We start from the raw sequence: 16,360 nt of genomic DNA, 5'->3' as shown, positions 1-16,360 counted from the left end.
CAGTCATCTGGAGTGAGGTTGGCCTCCTGCTATTCCTGATGTAAGATGTCGTCTAAGTGGAGGAAGGGAATATTATCTAATGCAAACATTTAAACTAAAGGTACTCAGTTATGTATGCCCCATTTTCACTTACCAACATAGTGAGTTGACTGTGTTCTTTGAGTCTGTACATGTCTGAGCTAGTACCATCAGGGAAGAGCCCAGGACCTGGCATAGTAGGAAATGAAGACTCTCAAATAAAGACTTAGAGTTTAATCCTATAGCTAGTTGAGGGGTAAGATTTCAGGACACCCAAACTCTCAGAGTAAGCAGTAGATCTCTAAAGATAAGGTATTTCTCAGCTTGAGTTTTTAATGCTCAAATGTGATGTTGAGAACTTTCTTAGAAGGGATCTCAAATTGATAAATGGGAGAAGGTTTTGAATGATGTTGTAACTGGACCCTTGAAAGATGACATTTATTATAAGCTGCATTTTCTTTTTACAGAGTGATTTGTTTCTGACCCTGTATCATGTATTAGGTGTTGAAATTATACCTACAGCTAGTATTTTTGATTCACCCGAAAGCCCCATTTTTGTGAAAATCTTAAATGAAAAATTACGGGACATAAAAAAATGAAAGGAAGTTGTGTTTCAGACAGTGTAGTAAATGATGGAGTAGAGGGAAAGAATCAGTAAATTGGAAGAGATAAAGGGCTAGGGGCTTGGACAGGAGCAAAACTCCATCACAAGTGAGCCGACAGCAGCAGGTCTCATGTCACCAAGCACTCGCTGTGTGCCAAACGTGCACTGAGTTCCTTACATTCCTCATGTCCTTTAATTTTACAGTAACCTCAAGTGATAGATACCAGTATTACCCATATTTTACAGTTGAAGAGACTGAGGAACAGAGGTTAACAACTTGCTGAAAGTCAAGCAGCTAGTGTGCTGTGAAAGCAGAATTCTAATTCTCATAGCCTGATGCTAATGCTCACTCTCTTCATCTCTATGCCGAGTTTGATTTTTTTTTTTTACCCTCCCTGCATTTTAAAATAAGCCACTTCTTGTTTCAGCCCCTCAGGATCAATGGTGTTAAGGTGTATACTGAAAATGTGGACAAAAGGCAAATTATTATGGACCTTCAGATTAGGTAAGTTTTTATTTGTGTCATAGTTAATGATGTATAATGGCACTTAGATATACCCATAAGGTGGAGGATATAATGAGCACACTTCCTACCTGTTGTTTTTGTGGAATTTGACTAAATTCTTGTTGAAGACCCAAAATTATTTACTTTCTGGGTCTCACTCCATTCCGAATAGCTTAGATAATTGCTATTCATAAAACATGTTAAATAAAAGAAATTAATGGCTATACAAGAAAACTACAAACCCCTATCCCTTATGAATGTGGCTGCCAATCCTCAACAAAATACTAACACACTGAATTCAGCAACATATTAAAAGGATTATATGCCATTACCAAATGGGATTTATTCCCAGGATGCAAAGATTGTTCAACATATTGATGTTCAAAATTGATCGGTGTGATACACCTGATTAACAGGATGAAGGGGGAAGAAACACATGATCATCTCAGTTGATACAGAAAAAGCATTTGACAAAATTCAACACTCTTTCCTGATAAAAACACTCAGCAAACTATGAACAGAAGGAAACTATTTCAGCATAATAAGAGGCATGTATGAGAACCTCACAACAAACATCATACTCAGTGGTAAAAGACTGAAAGCTTTTCCTCAAAGATCAAGAACAAGACAAGGATGCCCACTTTGACCACTTCTGTTCAATATGGTACTGGAAGTTCTTGCCAGAGCAGTTGAATAAGAAGAAAAAGAAATAAAAGGTATCCAAGTTGGAAAGGAAATTATCTCTGTTCACAGATAATGTGATCTTGTACTTAGAAAACCCTAAAAGATTCCAGCAAAAAAACCCCTTAGAACTAATGAACAAATTCAACAAGGTAGCAGGAAACAAAATCAACACACAAAAAATTAGTTACATTCTATACACTAACAATGAATAATTCAAAAAGGAAATTAATAAAACAGTTTCATTTACAATAGTATCAAAAAGAATAAAATACTTAGGAATTAACTTAACCAAGGAGGTGAAAGACTGGTACAATGAAAACTACAAAACATTGCAGTGACAAATTAAAGAAGATATAAATAAATGGAAAGACATCCCATGTTCATGGATTAGAAGGCTTAATATTATTAAATGTCAACACTAAAAGCAATCTGTAGAATCAGTGTAATCCATAATCATATATCTGATAAGGGATTGATAGCCAGGGTATATAGAGAACTCCCACTCGACAACAACAAAAACCCAGTTCACAAATGAGCAAAGAACTTGAATAGACATTTTTCCAAAGCAGACATACAAATGAATAGTAGGCACTTGAAAAGATGCTCAACCTCACTAATAAACAGGAAAATGCAAATCAAAAGTACGAGATAGCGCCCCACCCATCAGATGGTTCCTATCAAAAAAACAAAACAAGAGTTGATGGGGATGTGGAGAAATTGGAGCTCTTGTGCACTGTTGGTGGGAATGTAAAATAGTGCAGCCGATGTGGAAAACAGTATGGAGGTTCTTCAAAAAATTAAACGTAAAACTACCATATGACCCAGCAATTCCACTTCTGGATATACACTCAAAAGAATTGAAAACAAGGTCACAAAGAGGTACGTTAGTGCCCCCTTATCTGCAGTTTCGCTTTCCATGGTTTCAGTTACCCTCGGTCAACCGTAGGTCCAAAAATATTAAATGGAAAATTCTAGAAGTAAACAGTTCATAAGTTTTAAATTGCATGCCGTTCTGAGTAGCACGATGAAATCTTGTGCTGGCCCGCCCAGGACGTGAATCATCACTTTGTCCAGTGGATACATGCTGTATACAGCCCCTGCCCATTAGTCACCTAGTAGCCGTCTCAGTTATCAAATCAACTATCGCAGCATTGCCGTGCCTGTGTTCAGGTAACCCTTACTTTACTAAATAATGGCCCCAAAGCACAAGAGTAGTGATGCTGGCAATTCGGATATGGTAAAGAGAAGCTGTGAAGTGCTTCCTTTAAGTGAAATGGTGAAAGTTCTCAACTTAGTGGGGAAGGAAAAAAATCACGTGCTAAGTTTGCTAAGATCAATGGTAACTTTTATTATAGTATATTGTTATAATTGTTCTATTTTATTATTAGTTACTGCTATTAATCTCTTACTGTGCCTAATTTATAAGTTAAACTTTATGTATCATAGGTATGTATGTATAGGGAAAAACATAGTGTATGTAGATTCGGTACTAGCCATCGTTTCAGGCATCCATTGGGGGGTCTTGGGACGTATCCCCGGCAGATAAGGGGGGACTACTTTATTTGTACACCCATGTTCATAGCAGCTTTATTCCCAATACCTAAAACGTGGAAGCAACCTAGGTGTTCATTGACGGATGAATGGATAAGCAAAATGTGATATGTAAATGAAGTTAGTATTATTCAGCCTTTTTTTTTTTTTTTTTTTTTTTTTTAAAGATTTTATTTATTCATTTTTTTCCCCCCAAAGCCCCAGTAGACAGTTGTATGTCATAGGTTCACATCCTTCTAGTTGCTGTACGTGGGACTCGGCCTCGCGTTGGACGGAGAAGTGGTGCCTTGGGGCGCGCCCGGGATCCGAACCCGGGCCGCCAGCATCAGAGCGCGCGCACTTAACCGCTAAGCCACGGAGCCGGCCCTATTCAGCCTTAAAAAAGAAAGAAATCTTGCCATATGCTCAACATGGATGAACCATAAGGACATTTTGCTCAGTGAAATAAGCCAGTCACAACAAGACAAATACTGTATGATCCCACTCATATGAGGTCCCTAGAGTAGTCAAATTCATAGAGACAGAAAGTAGAATGGTGGTTACCAGGGCCTGGGGGGAGGGAAAAATGGAAAGTTGTTGTTTAATGGGTACAGAATTTCAGTTTTGCGAGATGAAGAGAGTTCTGGAGATGGATCGCGGTAATGGTTGCACAACAATGTGAATGTACTTAATACCACTGAACTATACACTTAAAAACAGTTAAGATGGTAAATTTTATGTGTATTTTACCACAATAAAAAAAAATTAAATTGGGGGTCTGCCAGGCACCATGCCTGACATAATAAAGGTGATTTTCTTTGGTTCTTGTACTCATTCTTCGTGAACTTGCTTATGGCTTCCTGCATCCCCTGTGAGCCTAATAACACAGCTGTTTGTGGGGTGACTGCTAAAGAGTGTTGACTGAGGACATGGTTCAGGGTGTTGTTTCTCTTTTTGATCCTTGAACAAGAATCATTTTATTTTATAATGTTGTCTTTGAGCTTCTAAAGTATATTCATATAGTAAATGTACAGAGTTGATACCAGTTACTTTTATTTTAGAAAAGTGCATAGAATGTCCATAACAATCTAATATGGAAAAATCTGCATCTGTAAAATATTTGACACTGCTGCAAACACTGCTGTCATCAGTGGAATAAAAGAGGAAGCCCCACGTATGTCTTCAGTTGAGCTGTACCCTGAAAGGACTGTCCACCAGGCTGATAATGAGCTTTGTGAAGATGGAAACCTTATTTTCTTGTTCCAGCACTGAGGGAAGATTTCATACACGTTAAATGAACATTTGAATGAATCAGTTCATGGATGCCATTTTGAAGATGCTGCCTGGCTTTCGTGGTTTTAGCAGTCGTAACACTATATGCAAATTGTGCTCCTCAGATATTTGTCTCTAAAAAGATTCTGCATGCTACTTTTTTTGTATTTTCCAGATAAGAACCTTAACTAGATTATTGGCAGTAGAGATGGGGAAGGAGTAATTGAAAGACATTAGGAAATAAAAAGATCAAATCTTAGGGTGAAGAAGGGAAAGTTTCGAGATGGTTTTATAACAGGTTATTGGTGATTTTACCAACTATATAGAGAATCATGCTCAATGAGAAGAATCTGTAGGTATTGGCTTTAACACCAGGACAATAAATATTGGAAGAATTTCATCCCAGATGCCTTTTGTTAATATTTTGCTCATGTGCTTAGACACTGTCTATCCAGCATTTATCAAACTGCCCCAGACGTTCTCAGGCAGGAGCACAATGTCTCGCTTCCAGAGTCGAGGGCGGGAGTCAGATCATAACAGATCCCACACAAAACGTAGTTGATGTTCCATATTCATCTTAAAAATAGATGCAAGCCTTACATTCAGCATCACACTATGTTCATGTTTGTTTTGTATTAACGACTTAATCATTTAGTAAAATTGATGCCCCAAACATGTATCGTTTCTAACTTTTGACATCACAGAGCCCTGTAGCAGTGCTAGTTTTCTCAGGACTGAGGAGCATGGGTGCAAAATTTACTTATGATGAAATATAATCTAAACTTTTTTAATGTTTTAAACAAACGTGGTTGTTTATAATACAAATGGAAACTACGTTCCATCAAGAGACTGCTCCAGAATTTGCACTTTGGAAGTTACATTTGTAACAAGCCCTAAGTCCATGCAGCAGGCCTCCCCATCAGTGTGGCAGTGTCGGATCTGGTAGCAGTGTCGGCTGCAACCTGGCAGTAAGATACCAACTCGGCCGCAGGTCATAGCTTTGCCTACAGTCTGGTCTTGGTTGCTTTGCTATCATTTTATTCAGATGATATACCTTGCATGTCTGTGGTGATGAAGAGAATGTAATACACAACTTTCTCTTTGCTAGTTTTGTAGGAAATTGTGAGATTGATTTGGAGATCAAGCGATATTTTTGTAGAGCTGGTGTGCAAAGTATACAGGTAAGGTTTTTTTACATTTCAGTCTTCTAAAATTTTCTGTGCTCTATTCAAAAAAAACATTGTGAAGTTTTTATTAACTCAAAATTTCTTTGAAGTTAAGTTTTTATTCGTAGGTTATACTTGAGAAAACCTGTAGTCAAATACTCGGAAGTCACTAAGACGATGGTGCATCCTCCTTGCATCAGTCAATGGCCTGTGGAATTGTTTTCTATTACATGTTTGGTTTCCTTTTGAATTTAGATCCATGGTACAATGCGGGTGATCCTGGAACCGTTGATTGGAGACATGCCCTTGGTAGGAGCTTTGTCTATCTTCTTTCTTAGGAAGCCGGTAAGTCAATGTTTATTTTGTTCATATCTTCCCATTCGCTGACAAGAATATGTACATAATGAAGAATATATAAAGCACAGAAAGAGTTCTCCCCTTAACTCACTTTTTTCCCTTTCTGACACATGAATCCTGTGAATGTTTTCATGCCTCTTTGTGCCTTAATGAAAGGCTTCATCTCTCTTTTTTTTTTTTAATTGATGTTTTAATGGTTTCTAACATTGTGAAATTTTGGGTTGTACATTTTTGTTTGTCCATCACCATATATATGACTCCCTTCACCCCTTGTGCCTACCCCCCACCCCCCTCCCCCCACCCCCACTGCCCCTGGTAACCACAATACAGTTTTCTCTGTCCATGTGTTAGTTTATATTCCACATATGAGTGAGATCATACAGTGTTTGTCTTTCTCTTTCTGGCTTATTTCACTTAACATAATACGCTCCAGGCCCATCCATGTTGTTGCAAATGTGACGATTTTGTCTTTTTTTATGGCTGAGTAGTATTCCATTGTATATATATACCACATTTTCTTAATCCAGTCGTCAGTCGAGGGACACTTAAGTTGCTTCCACTTCTTGGCTGTGGTGAATAATGCTGCAATGAACATAGGGGTGCATAAGCCTCTTTGGATTGTTGATTTCAGGTGCGTTGGATAGATTCCCAGTAGTGGGATGGCTGGATCATAGGGCATCTCTATTTTTAATTCTTTGAGGAATCTCCATACTGTTTTCCATAGAGGCTGCACCAATTTGCATTCCTACCAGCTGTGTATGAGGGTTCCTGTTTCTCCACATCCTCTCCAACATTTGTTGTTTTTTGTCTTGGTGATTATAGCCATTCTAACGGGCGTGAGGTGGTATCTTAGTGTTGTTTTGATTTGCATTTCCCTGATGATTAGTGATGTTGAGCATCTTGTCATGTGCCTATTGGCCATCTGTATATCTTCCTTGGAGAAGTGTCTCTTCATTTCCTGTGCCCATTTTTTGATCGGGTTGTTTGTTTTTTTGTTGTTCAGTTGTGTGAGTTCTTTATATATTATGGAGATCAACCCCTTGTCAGATGTATGTTTTGCAAATATTCTCTCCCAGCTGGTTGGTTGTCTGTTCATCTTGATTCTGGTTTCATTTGTCTTATAAAAGCTCTTTAATCTGATAAAGTCCCACTTGTTTATTTTTTCTTTAGTTTCCCTAGTCTGGGTAGGCATGTCATCCGAAAAGATTCCTTTAAAACCAATGTCAAATAGTGTGTTGCCTATATTTTCTTCTATGAGTTTTATAGTTTCAGGTCTCACCTTCAGGTCTTTGATCCATTTTGAGTTAATTTTTGTGAATGGCGATAGCACATGGTCCACTTTCATTCTTTTGCATTTGGCTGTCCAGTTTTCCCAACACCATTTATTGAAGAGACTTTGCTTTTCTCCATTGCATGTTCTTAGCACCTTTGTCAAAAATTAGCTGTCCGTATATGTGTGGTTTTATTTCTGGGCTTTCAATTCTGTTCCATTGATCTGTGTGTCTGTTTTTGTACCAGTACCATGCTGTTTTGATTACTATTGCTTTCTAGTATGTTTTGAAGTCAGGGATTGTGATGCCTCCTGCTTTGTTCTTTTTCTTTAGGATTTCTTTAGCTATTCGGGGTCTTTTGTTGCCCCATATAAATTTTAGTATTCTTTTTTCTATTTCTGTGAAGAATGTCATTGGGATTCTGATTGGGATTGCATTGAATCTGTAGATTGCTTTAGGTAATATAGACATTTTAACTATGTTTATTCTTCCAATCCACGTGCATGGGATATCTTTCCATTTCTTTATGTCATCATGGATTTCTTTCAATAATGTCTTGTAGTTCTCATTGTATAGGTCCTTCACCTCCTTGGTAAGATTTATTCCTAGGTATTTTATTCTTTTTGATGCAATTGTAAATGGTATTATCTTTTTGAGCTCTCTTTCTGTTAGTTCATTATTAGCATATAGAAATGCAACTGATTTTTGTAGATTGATTTTGTACCCTGCAACTTTGCTGTAGTTGTTGATTGTTTCTAATAGTTTTCCAACAGATTCTTTAGGGTTTTCTATGTATACAATCATGTCATCTGCAAATAGTGAGAGTTTCACTTCTTCGTTACCTATTTGGATTCCTTTTATTCCTTTTTCTTGTCTAATTGCTCTGGCCAAAGCCTCCAGTACTATGTTGAACAGGAGTGGTGAGAGTGGGCAGCCCTGCCTCGTTCCTGTTCTCAGAGGAATGGCTTTCAGTCTTTCCCCATTGAGTATGATGTTGGCTGTGGGTGTGTCATATATGGCCTTTATTATGTTGAGGTACTTACCTTCTATTCCCATTTTATTGAGAGTTTTTATCATAAATGGATGTTGTATCTTGTCAAATGCCTTCTCTGCATCTATTGAGATGATCATGTGGTTTTTATTCTTTGTTTTGTTGATGTGATGTATCACGTTGATTGATTTGCGGATGTTGAACCATCCCTGCGTCCCTGATATAAATCCCACTTGATCATGGTGTATGATCTTTTTAATGTAGTGTTGTATTCGGTTTGCCAATATTTTGTTGAGGATTTTTGCGTCAATGTTCATCAGCGATATTGGCCTGTAATTTTCTTTCTTTGTACTGTCTTTGTCTGGTTTTGGTATCAGGGTGATGTTGGCCTCGTAGAATGATTTAGGAAGTGTTCCATCCTCCTCTATTTTTTGGAATAGTTTGAGAAGGATGGGTATTAAATCTTCTTTGAATGTTTGGTAAAATTCACTGGAGAAGCCATCTGGTCCTGGACTTTTATTTTTGGGGAGGTTTTTAATTACTATTTCAATCTCTTTACTTGTTATTGGTCTATTCAGATTCTCCATTTCTTCTTGGTTCAATTTTGGGAGGTTGTATAAGTCTAAGAATTTATCCATTTCTTCTAGATTGTCCAATTTGTTGGCATATAATTTCTCATAGTATTCTCTTATAATCCTCTGTATTTCCATGGTATCTGTTGTAATTTCTCCTCTTTCATTTCTAATTTTATTTACTTGAGCCTTTTCTCTTTTTTTCTTAGTAAGCCTGGCTAAGGGTTTGTCGATTTTGTTTATCTTCTCAAAGAACCAACTCTTTGTTTCATTAATCCTTTCTACTGTTTTTTTGGTCTCAATTTCATTTATTTCTGCTCTGATTTTTATTATTTCTCTCCTTCTGCTGGCTTTGGGCTTTGTTTGTTCTTCTTTTTCTAGTTCTGTTAGGTGTAATTTAAGGTTGCCTATTAGGGCTTTTTCTTGTTTGTTAAGGTGGGCTTGTATCGTTATGAGTTTCCCTCTCAGGACCACTTTTGCTGCATCCCATATGGTTTGATATGGCATATTATCATTTTCGTTTGTTTCCAGATAGTTTTTGATTTCTCCTTTAATTTCATCAATGATCCATTGGTTGTTCAGTAGCATGTTTAATCTCCACATTTTTGTCACTTTCCCAGTTTTTTTTTCATGGTTCATTTCCAGTTTCATAGCCTTATGGTCTGAAAAGATGCTTGTTATGATTTCAATCTTCTTAAATTTATTGAGGCTTGCTTTGTTTCCCAACATATGGTCTATCCTAGAGAATGTTCCATGCGCGCTTGAGAAGAATGTGTAGTCAGCTGTTTTTGGATGGAGTGCTCTGTATATGTCTACTAGGTCCATCTCGTCCAGTTTTTCATTTAAGTCTACTATTTCTTTATTGACTTTTTGTCTGGATGATCTATCCATTGCTGTAAGTGGGGTGTTAAGATCCCCTACTATTATTGTGTTGTTGTTGATTTCTCCTTTTAGGTTTGTTAATAGTTGCTTTATGTACATTGGTGCTCCTATGTTGGGTGCATATATATTTATAAGTGATATGTCTTCTTGATGGAGTGTCCCTTTTATCATTATATATTTCCCTTCTTTGTCTTTCTTAACCTGTTTTATCTTGAAGTCTACTTTGTCTGATATGAGTATGGCAACACCTGCTTTCTTTTGTTTGCCATTAGCTTGGAGTATTGTCTTCCATCCTTTCACTCTGAGCCTGTGCTTGTCTTTAGTGCTAAGATGTGTTTCCTGAAGGCAGCATATTGTTGGGTCTTGCTTTTTAATCCATCCTGCCACTCTGTATCTTTTGATTGGAGAGTTCAATGCATTTACATTTAGGGTAATTATTGATATATGAGGGCTTAATGTTGCTGTTTTGTCACTTATTTTCTGGTTCTTTTGCATTTCCTTTGTTTCTTGTCCCATTTGTTTTGGACTGCCAATTCAGTTTGGTTGTTCTGTCTTATGACTCTTCTAGTTTTCTCTTTGTTTATCATATGTGGTTTTGTTTTGATTATTTGTTTAGTGGTTACCTTGAGGTTTGGGCAAAAAATATTGTGTATGAGATAGTCCATTATCTGATGGCCTCCTATTTCCTTATACTAAGTCAATTCAGTCACTTTCCTCTTCCCCTTCTAAGTTTTTCTTGTTATACCTTATTCTATCTTGTGTTGTGGCTGTGTGTTTACAGTGATGAGGTTAAATTTATTTTTGGTGAATTTCTTCCTTTGATCTTTGAATTTAGTATTTAAGTAGTTGCTAACCTATTCCGGTAAAGATCTACTATTTTTCTGAGTTTGTCTACCTACTTTTCTCCTTCCTCCAAGCTTTGTGTTCCCTTTCTCTTCTGTTTTTCAGGCCTGAGGGCCTTCTTGAGTATTTCTTATAGTGGGGGTCTCGTGGCCATGAACTCCCTTAGCTTTTGTTTATCTGGGAGAGTTACTATTTCTCCATCATATTTGGAGGATATTTTTGCTGGATAGAGTATTCTTGGCTGAAAATTTTTGTCTTTCAGTATTTTGAATATATCATTCCAGTCTCTTCTAGCCTGTAAAGTTTCTGTTGAGAAATCTGCTGAGAGCCTGATGGGAGTTCCTTTGTACGTTATTTTTTGTTTTTGTCTAGCTGCCCTTAATATGGTTTCTTTGTCGTTGACCCTGGCTAGCCTTACCACTAGGTGTTGTGGTGAAGGCCTTTGTCTGTTAATATATATAGGTGTCCTGTTGGCTTTGCTTACTGGTATTTCCTGCTCCTTCCCCAGATTTGGGAAATTCTCAGCTATTATTTCCTTGAATAGGCTCTCTGTTCCTCTTTCCCTCTCCTCTCCCTCAGGAATACCTATAATTCTTATGTTACATTTTCTAATAGAGTCAGATATTTCTCGGAGTCTTTCTTCATTTCTTTTTAGTCTTAGTTCTCTCTCCTCTTCCATCTGGAGTATATCTGTATTCCTATCCTCTAAGGTGCTAATTCTTTCCTCCATATTGTCAGCTCTGTTCTTTACAGATTCCAGATTCTCCTTTATCTCCTCCATTGTGTTCTTCATCTCCATCAGCACCGATTGGTTTTTCTTTATGATTTCAATCTCTTTTGTGAAGAAACTCCTAATCTCATTGAATTGTTTGTCTGTGTTGTCTCGTATTTCGTTGAGCATTTTTATGATAGCTATTTTGAAATCTCTGTCATTTAGTTTATGGATTTCTGTGTCTTCGGGGTTGATTTCTGGGTGCTTGTCATTTTGTTTCTGGCCTGGTGATTTCATATATTTTTGCATTGTGGTTCCTGTGTTGGTTTTGTTTTTCCTCATCCTGGAAATCTCTGGTTGCAATTTCCACCCGCCGCCACTGTCTGGTGGTAAAGGGCTGTGTAGTCTAAGCCCCCTGCGCTCTGCCCCGGTTTTTCTGCTGCGATCCGGAGTTTTTTTTTTCCCCCGCTGCGATCCACGGGTCCAGTCGTTTGATCAGGTCTGCCGCGGATCGCTTGGTCTGGTCTGTCGCGGATCACTTGGTCTGGTCTGCCGCGGATCGCTAGGTCTGGTCTGGTCGGTTGAGCTGCAGAGTCCGGTTTGCGGGGAGGGGGGAGCTCTCTCTTTTGCCCTCTGGGTCCCTGATGTGGGAGGCTTCTCATTTGCCCCTCTTTATCCGCTCTCTGGGGTGCTCAGATGTTGATGGTAGCCCTGTGGCTCCTCTGAGTCCTCTGTGCCGGAGTTTCCCACTGGCTGAGAGAGCCCCAAGAGCCACGGTTTCCCCGCCAAGGGCCGCCCCTCCCCCCCCTCTGGGAGCCGCGCGGACCGGGATCGCTGATCTGATGGGAGGGAGAGGACTTCTCCTTACCTCTCCCCACTTCCTCCGGGGGCCCAGCACGTTCCGCTCTCAGATGTGCGGCAGTGTGGATCCCTCCGCTCTAGCTTTTCACTGTCTGGGATTCCGTTGTTGGTCTGTGACTGTTCCTTTTGTTGTATCTTGTCAGGGGAAGAGTTCACGGGAAAGCTTACTGCGCCATGATGCTGACGTCACTCTCCTCAGCTTCATCTCTTTTGATAGACAACTTTTTCCTGATTATAAAAATAATACATGTTACAGAAAATTGGAAAACATAGACTTTTTAAAAAGTGTAGGTTGTAACTTGATGTTCAGCACCTACCACTGAGTATGATTTATAGATATTTGCTCATTTAATCCTCATAACTCTGTAGATAAATTCTATCTTAGTGTCATTTTACTGACTACGAACTGAGAGTCTAATTTGTCCAAGTCACAAAACCAGTAAGTCTGGGAGCCTGCACCTAGATTCGCGTAGTCTGACACAGAGTTGCTGTTCTCATCCTCACCATAAATCTCCCTGCAGCCGCCACACACAGAGGCTGCTGTCTTCTGCATGTGTTGCCTTCCTTTCACGATGTGTTTAATAAACTATACAGACAGTTGGTATACTGTGTTTTTAAAAGTCATAAAGATCTTTTTTGACTGAATTATATTCTAACACTTGGATAAACTATAATAAGTGTTATTTCAGATTGTTAGATATGTATGTTTTCATTTCTTGTTATAAGTAGTCAATGCTTATTACTCATTATTAGCCACAAAAATAAGATGACAAAAATGTCATTCTTGTCTAGATGCCCCTCACCTAGGCTCCTCCCCCTCACCAAGGCTCCTTCTCTTCCTTGCCTAGGCTCCTCCCCTCACCTAGGCTCCTTCTTCTCACCTAGGCTCCTCCTCTTCCTCACTTAGGCTCCTCCCCTCTCCTTGGCACCTCCTCCCCACTTAGGCTCCTCCCCTCACCTTGGCTCCTCCTCCCAGGCTCCTCCCCTCTCTGAGGCTTCTCCCCCTCACCTGCTGGCTCCTTACCTACAAGGCTCCTCACCTGGGCTTCTGTAGCCTGTCATTGGCTTCCTGCCTGGGCTCTGTCCTCAGTAGACTTCACCACTAGCATATCTTCCCAAGGTGCAAACTGACCCACCAGAGGTCATCTCTCCCTTGCAGACAGTCATCGTGGTCAGTCATTGTGGTCTAGATGGGGTCTCTCCAGGCTCATTTCCTGGCACTACCCCATGAGCATCTCAAGTTCTAAACATGGGGAAGAATTACAGTCCAGGGGTAGTGCTGACCTCCATCGTCCCTCACCAGCTCCCCGTCTTTTCTTTCTCCCAGAACTCTGTCTTTAGACCTTTGTGTTATCCTTTCCCAGGACACAGGTAGTCAGGTTTTCTCCTTGCCCTCATGGCACCCATATAGTCCTGTGCGTTGTAGCACACTTCTCGTTAACTCTTTGAAAGCCACAACTATATCTGTCTCCATACGGTTCAGTAAATGTCTAATGGATGAATTGATCTGTTTCTCAAATAATCTCTTCACAATATGCCATTTTTGTACCATTAACATCATGTCTAGTTTAAAGTGGGAGTATTAGTGTGTATAATTTGATTCAAGTAACTTAATACAATTTATCGTTGTTGGGTTTGTAAAATATGGGTTTATCTAGACCAAACTACAAGTGGTCTTTTTTCTGTATAAAAACACAAGAAGAATTAACTGTCATCACTTTGTATTATCACTAAAATTATTATTCTCATTTGCTTTTTATTGATTATAATTGGCTTATTTTGAATGTATTTTAACTACACAAAACATGGCAAAATTCAAAAGCTATTAAGGAACTCTGTTAAATTTTAATTTATTAAAATTTTGAGAAATGAAGAGATGCATAAAAGATTTAAAATTCGTTTTTTTCCACATAAAAGTTATTTAAAAGCCAGTATGTTTAAGAAACTTCCTTCATTTATGAGTATAAAAAACTAATCTTTAGCAAATTCATAAGTATTTTTAATTTACAGCGAATTTTTAATAATTTAAAGAAAAGCTCTTTTTTTCAGTTCAGAATGTAACAAAATCTAAATCTTTAAATCTTCCTCAAAACTTAGTAATACTCTTCCTTAGTATGGATCTTCCATAAGTGTATTTATTTTTTAAAAATAACATTATAATATTAACTTCCAAATGAAATGTTAATGCTCAGAAAAGAAGGATGAGTTTGTGAAAAGTTCAGAATCATTCATTTCCTTATATGGTGAGTAAAGTCACTAAACATATGCTTCAGAGAAGGGAATTTTTTCAGTTACTTTCAACTGGAAAATATGAGAACAGAATTCACTGCTGGCTGCCAAATAATTCTTTCTCACTCCAGTGAAAAATATAGCTATAAAGATTTTGAGGGTTTTTTTTGACTATTCAGATGATTTAGAAGTATAGTGCCAAAGACACTAATGAAACCTTTGCACATTATTTTTCTGCTTTTTGATGTGTTTGGATTAGTTTTGATAATGTGCTACTTGTTTAAAAAAAAAAAACTAAACTGAAAATTTCTGAAGTTTTGGAGCACAGTAGAAGGCAGTATAGTATGATGGTTGAGTGACAGACTTGGGTGTCATACAACCTGGTTTTCCACTCTTGGGCTGTGTGCTTTGAACAATTTATTTAATTTCTCTAAGCCTCCATTTCCCCATCTGTAACATGGGGATTACAGCAATACCTCCCTCATAAGATTAAATGTGAAGATTAAATGTCAGTGGATGTAAAACACTTAGTACCATGCTGGCACATAGTAAGTCCTCAGATTTTTAAGAAATTAAATATTTTCCTACATTCTGGTGGAGTCCTGACACCAGAGGTCAAGTATTGGTAAGCACAAAGGCTTGAATGAAGCTTCTGGTGAGAACCAGGACAAAAGCTTGGATGAAGTTTCTGTAAGAACCAGAACAAGTCAGTGTCTGCCCTTGGATATGTCCTGGGGAATTGGTGGCCCCTCACTCAGGCTAACTTATGGTTGTTGTAGTTGCCTCTGGCATACACACACCTGTAGGGTGTTTTGGAATCCTTAGGTCTTTTTTAGATCTATCCCAGGAGAATGGATTAGACTAGAGTGAATCCAGGAGGTCTTTTCCAGAACTTCTCCAAGAGATGGTCTGGGGTTTGCTCTGAATGTGTTTATACTAAGGGGGTCCTCCCAGCTGGCAGAGGACATGCCTCCTGAGTCTTTGAACCACAGATTATGTTTCTTCTTCTATAAAACGGAAACAACATCTTCCTTTTAGAGTGACTGTGAGAAAAAAATTGAATCCTGTTAGCTAGGACTACAGCAATTGAGATACCTTAAGCAAAGGAGGGAAAAAAGGAAGGGCTTTGTTTAAAAATAAACATAGCATATATTGGTGTCTCATGAAATCTATGCAGGAGTTGCAGTTGAGTGTCAGGAACAGACTGGAACAAGGAATTTGAGAGCCACTGCGACTGTCTCCCCACCCATGCCTGTGGTGCCTTTTCTCCATTCTCTCTGTCTCTGAGACTGGCTTCCTCTGGTCCTCCAATCCGCATGCCAGAAACATGGCTGCCAGCACTCCCAAGAGGCAGGGAGTCTTCTTGTCTTCTTTCATCCTTCCTTTCCTAGTCCAGCTGGGTCAGACTAGCCGAGAGTAGGAAGGTTGCAGTGTCTGAATAAGGCTCCCAGAGGCAGATTTCCTACAACCCTGCATAGAAGGCAGCAGTGAGCTGGAGAGGCAGTGCTGGGCAGACAGGTCCACAGGAGTCCACTGGACTGAAGAGGGTTCCAACGTTAGACCAAACATGAAGTTGCCGGGAAGCTTTGGGGGTATTTATTCTGTCAGGTGTTCTCTGCGTTTCTTGGATCTGTGGTTTGATATCTTTCATTATTTTGGACAGTCTTGCTGCACCCCCAGTGGTGGGGACAGGGAAGCTGTCTGTCATCGTGTCCGTCCTGGGTCTCGAGGCTGGTGCTCTTTCAGTGACCCTGCCCTCTCTCCATGCCTGTATCTGTGGTGGGTCTTGTGCAGGAGAGATTTTGTACACTCGCCCCCAGCAATACAGGATCTCTAATGGTCTGGGCCAGGACTGTGACCTAC

General features: G+C 39.1%; 1 protein-coding gene across 6 annotated transcripts in view; it reads left to right on the top strand.

Moving 5' to 3' along the window:
• Positions 1-16,360, top strand: part of ESYT2 (extended synaptotagmin 2) — a 97,253-nt gene that overhangs the window by 35,830 nt on the left and 45,063 nt on the right. For all 6 annotated transcript variants that reach the window (XR_015552744.1, XM_087433836.1, XM_014787591.2 and 3 more), the window contains exons 4-6: positions 1,051-1,127; positions 5,722-5,794; positions 6,035-6,124. Coding sequence is in view for 5 of the 6 variants with exons in the window: in XM_087433836.1 (XP_087289962.1) it covers positions 1,051-1,127; positions 5,722-5,794; positions 6,035-6,124 (240 nt within the window). In the remaining variant the exon portion in view is untranslated. The remainder of the gene's footprint in view (positions 1-1,050; positions 1,128-5,721; positions 5,795-6,034; positions 6,125-16,360) is intronic.

This window comes from Ceratotherium simum, chromosome 1, assembly GCF_057802395.1.
Source record: "Ceratotherium simum simum isolate JZ-2026a chromosome 1, ASM5780239v1, whole genome shotgun sequence".
Lineage (NCBI taxonomy): Eukaryota > Metazoa > Chordata > Mammalia > Perissodactyla > Rhinocerotidae > Ceratotherium > Ceratotherium simum.
This window is presented reverse-complemented; position numbering and strand designations above follow the sequence as displayed.